The 3,975-nt window shown below is 32.3% G+C and overlaps 1 protein-coding gene across 1 annotated transcript in view; it reads left to right on the forward strand.

The window, feature by feature from the left end:
* Positions 1-2,218, forward strand: part of LOC137638390 (mitochondrial enolase superfamily member 1-like) — a 17,199-nt gene extending 14,981 nt beyond the window's left edge. The window contains exon 9 of the mRNA XM_068370425.1: positions 1,233-2,218. Coding sequence (XP_068226526.1) covers positions 1,233-1,385 — 153 coding nt within the window. The 3' untranslated portion in view covers positions 1,386-2,218. The remainder of the gene's footprint in view (positions 1-1,232) is intronic.
* The last annotated feature ends 1,757 nt before the right edge of the window (positions 2,219-3,975 follow it).

Genomic DNA, 3,975 nt, shown 5'->3' on the forward strand with positions numbered 1-3,975 from the left:
ATAAATCTAATGAAACATTTTTCTTGCCCTTAGCATGATTAAGGATCTCTCTCTCTCTCTCTCTCTCTCTCTCTCTCTCTCTTTAATAAATCTAAAGGAACATTTTTCTCGCCCATAGAATTATTAAGGATCTCTCTCTCTCTCTCTCTCTCTCTCTCTCTCTCTCTCTCGATTTCTCCTTTACCCTATGAAAATTTTAACTGGGTTATTTTCGAAATAAAAAAAAAATAAAATAAAAGAAAACTGCAAAAGACTTAAGCAACTTATCGCCCCCCCCAAAAAAAAATAGATACTAATTTTCTTTTCAATAATAACCGTCTAAATTCCGTTATTCTCCTATAATCTCCTATAGGATATTTCCCAGGACTCTGATGTAGAAGGCGTGGCTCCACCCTGTGGGAGTGTAGCTCGTTTGGAATGATAATTGCTTTACCTTCTGTTTTTCTCTTTTCGCGAACTCATTATTCATGGCAGTGGAATCGGTTGAACTTCGAAAGTTCAAACTTGCAGAGAATGTTTTTATGTTGAACAGGCTGACATAAGTTTTTTTATACTTCAAATGTTGAAATATCTGATTTTATGTTGTTAATGTTTTTATAATAGTTTATTTTAATTATTCAATACTTCTTATATCGTTTAATTTATTTGTTTCCTTTCCTCACTGGGCTATTTTTAACTGTTGGAGCCCATGGGCTCATAGCATCTTGCTTTTTCAAGTAGGGTTGTAGCTTGGCTAGTAATGGTAATATTGAAGATCTCTCTAGCACACAATCCTCATGAGTTTTATTGGCACATGTCGGACTATCAATATCATCCCATAATATTTATTGAAATTGAAAGAATAAACATATCCTGAACCTCTCTCTAGAAAGTGGAAAAACTTGTAAACAATATTAATTCTGGAAACCTTATGTATATATCATCATAAAAATAATACACTGTATTATCATATGATTACAGAATACAGTATATTTATCATCCATATTCTGTAATAACAGAAATTAAAATATTAATAATAATACTCCACTGTGAGCACTAGAAAGTGGAAAAACTTGTAAACAATATTAATTCTGGAAACCTTATGTATACATCATCATAAAAATAATACATTGTATTATCATATGATTACATAATACATTATATTTATCATCCATATTCCCCAGAGAATTATCATTCTGTAATAACAGAAATTAAAATATTAATAATAATAATCCATTTTTTTTGTATTTCAGAACGCAGGCTACAGCGTGGAAATGTGGGAGAAAAGCCTTATGGACTATGAATATCCTTATGGACCTGAATGGAAAAAGCTCTTTGCCGATGGAAAATACACAGATCCACGGATAGCTCCTACCCCTGTGTGTGAGCATACCCAAGGGCTGTAGGAGGACCCCCAGAAGGAGTGGGAGATCCTTCTAGGATTTGGTGACAGTGCTGTACTGTGAAATAAGAAGAGTTGAAAAAGCTTAAATAATTGATTATTCTAGTGGTATTATTATTATTATTATTATTATTATTATTATTATTATTATTATTATTATTATTATTATTATTATTACCCAAGGGCTGTTGGAGAATAGTCAGAAGGAGTGGGAGATCCTTCTAGGATTTGGTGACAGCGCTGTACTGCAGAATAAACTTCAAGAATAGTTGAAAAAAGCTTAAATAATGGATTGTTTTGGTATTATTATTATTATTATTATTATTATTATTATTATTATTATTATTATTATTATTATTATTATTATTATTATTATTATTATTATTACCCAAGGGCTGTTGGAGAATAGCCAGAAGGCGTGGGAGATCCTTCTAGGATTTGGTGACAGTGCTGGACTGCGAAATAAACTTCAAGAAGAGTTGAAAAAGCTTAAATAATGGATTATTTTAGTGGTATTATTATTATTATTATTATTATTATTATTATTATTATTATTATTATTATTATTATTTGTTCCAAAAGATTTTGCCCCACTGGTTTCTTATTGAAGTGCCATTTTACCTTGATATTTATATACAATTCTCTGTTGTTGTTCCAAAGCCCAGAAAATCATAACACGCTTTGGGGGAAAATGAATTTGTAATGGTTATTATGCTGTTTATATAATTCAAAACAGATCCTTATTTTTGTATATTCTGTTAGTTTGGATGTATCAATGTATTAATAACAGTTTAGTGTTCAAATTCAACTAGATTCTAATTATTTTTCTTAATATGTGGCAGTAAATGTCTTGGGGTTTTGAGTCAGAAGGAACAATGTCTTGAATATCTTTTATATAGGAGTATTTTTCTAAGGTCATGGCAACCTGAGTATTTTTCTAAGGTCATGGCAACGGAGTATTTTTCTAAAGTCATGGCAAACCCATAGCCTATGTTGAGATTTAGATTTGCAACAGTGTAGCTTGAAATACTCGGTTTTGTTAAGCTTTCAAAGGTCATGACAGTCTTCAAGATTCTGTGGGTCAAGTCTGAAGATATTGTAAAACCTTCTGAAGGTACTGTGCAGTCTAATGAAAAATAGCAGTCTTGTGAAGATACAGTTCAGTCTAATGAAGTATTTGTATATTCATTGGAAGATATTACAGTATTCTGAAGTTAAAATACAGTCTTTTGAAGGTAATGTTAATTACAGTGCTCTGAAGCTGAACTACAGTCTTCTGAAGGTAGTGCTAAATACAGTACTCTGAAGCTACACTACAGTCTTCTGAAGGTAGTGTTAATTAGTATTCTGAGGATACACTACAGTGTACTGAAGGTACAGTACAGTCTTCCAAAGATATATTTAAGCATTTTGAACATGCAGTTGAGTATTCTGAAGACACTAAATCCTTCGGAAGATACAGTAATGTCCTCAGAAGATATAGAACAGTCTTCTTAGGATACAACACAGTCTTTTGAAGAGACATTGCAGCATTCTAAAGATGAAATACAGTCTTCTGAAGATACTGTACTTGACAGTATTCTGAAGATACTGTACATGACAGTATTCTGAAGATACTGTACATGACAGTATTCTGAAGATAAGGTACATGACAGTATTCTGAAGATACTGTACATGACAGTAATCTGAAGATACTGCAAATGACAGTATTCTGAAGATACTGTACATGACAGTATTCTGAAGATCCAGTACAGTATTCTAAAGATACTGTGCAGTATTCTGAGGATACTGTACAGTATTCTGAAGGTACAGTACATTATTTTTAAGATGCAATACAGTGTTTTGAGGATACAGTACAGTATTCTGAAGATGCAGTACAGTACTCTGAAGATACTGTACAGTATTCTGAAGATATAGAATAGCGTTCTGCAGATTTAGTACAGTCCTCTGAAGATATAGTAAAGTATTCTAAAGTTACAGTAAAATATTCTAAAGTTTCAGTACAGTACTCTGTGGGTACAGATACATTATATTGAAAGTATTCATATACTGAGTTAAAATCCATAAGCAAAGTTCACAAATGTCATGGCAATCTTTACAAAATTTTTGAAACTTTCTGAGCCTCTTTCTAATCCTCTAAGGATCTGAAATTATATCAAGAATATAAGGCTTGAAGACTCAGGAAGATGGTTATTTTTCAAGGATTTTTTTGGTCCTTAATATTGGGGATAAGATTATAAGGCTTGAAGACCTGGGAAAATGGTTGTTTCCAAGGATTTTTTTGGTCCTTAATATTTGGGATAAAATTACAAGGCTTGAAGACCCCGGAAAATGGTTGTTTTTCAAGGATTTTTTTGGTCCTTAATATTGGGGATAAGATTACAAGGCTTGAAGACCCGGGAAAATGGTTGTTTCCAAGGAATTTTTTGGTCCTTAATATTGGGGATAAGATTACAAGGCTTGAAGACCCGGAAAGATGGTCGTTTTACAAGAATTTTTGTGGTCCTTAATATTGGGGATAAGATTACAAGGCTTGAAGACCCGGGAAAATCGTTGTTTCCAAGTATTTTTTTGGTCCTTAATATTGAAGATAA

This window comes from Palaemon carinicauda, chromosome 3, assembly GCF_036898095.1.
Source record: "Palaemon carinicauda isolate YSFRI2023 chromosome 3, ASM3689809v2, whole genome shotgun sequence".
NCBI lineage: Eukaryota > Metazoa > Arthropoda > Malacostraca > Decapoda > Palaemonidae > Palaemon > Palaemon carinicauda.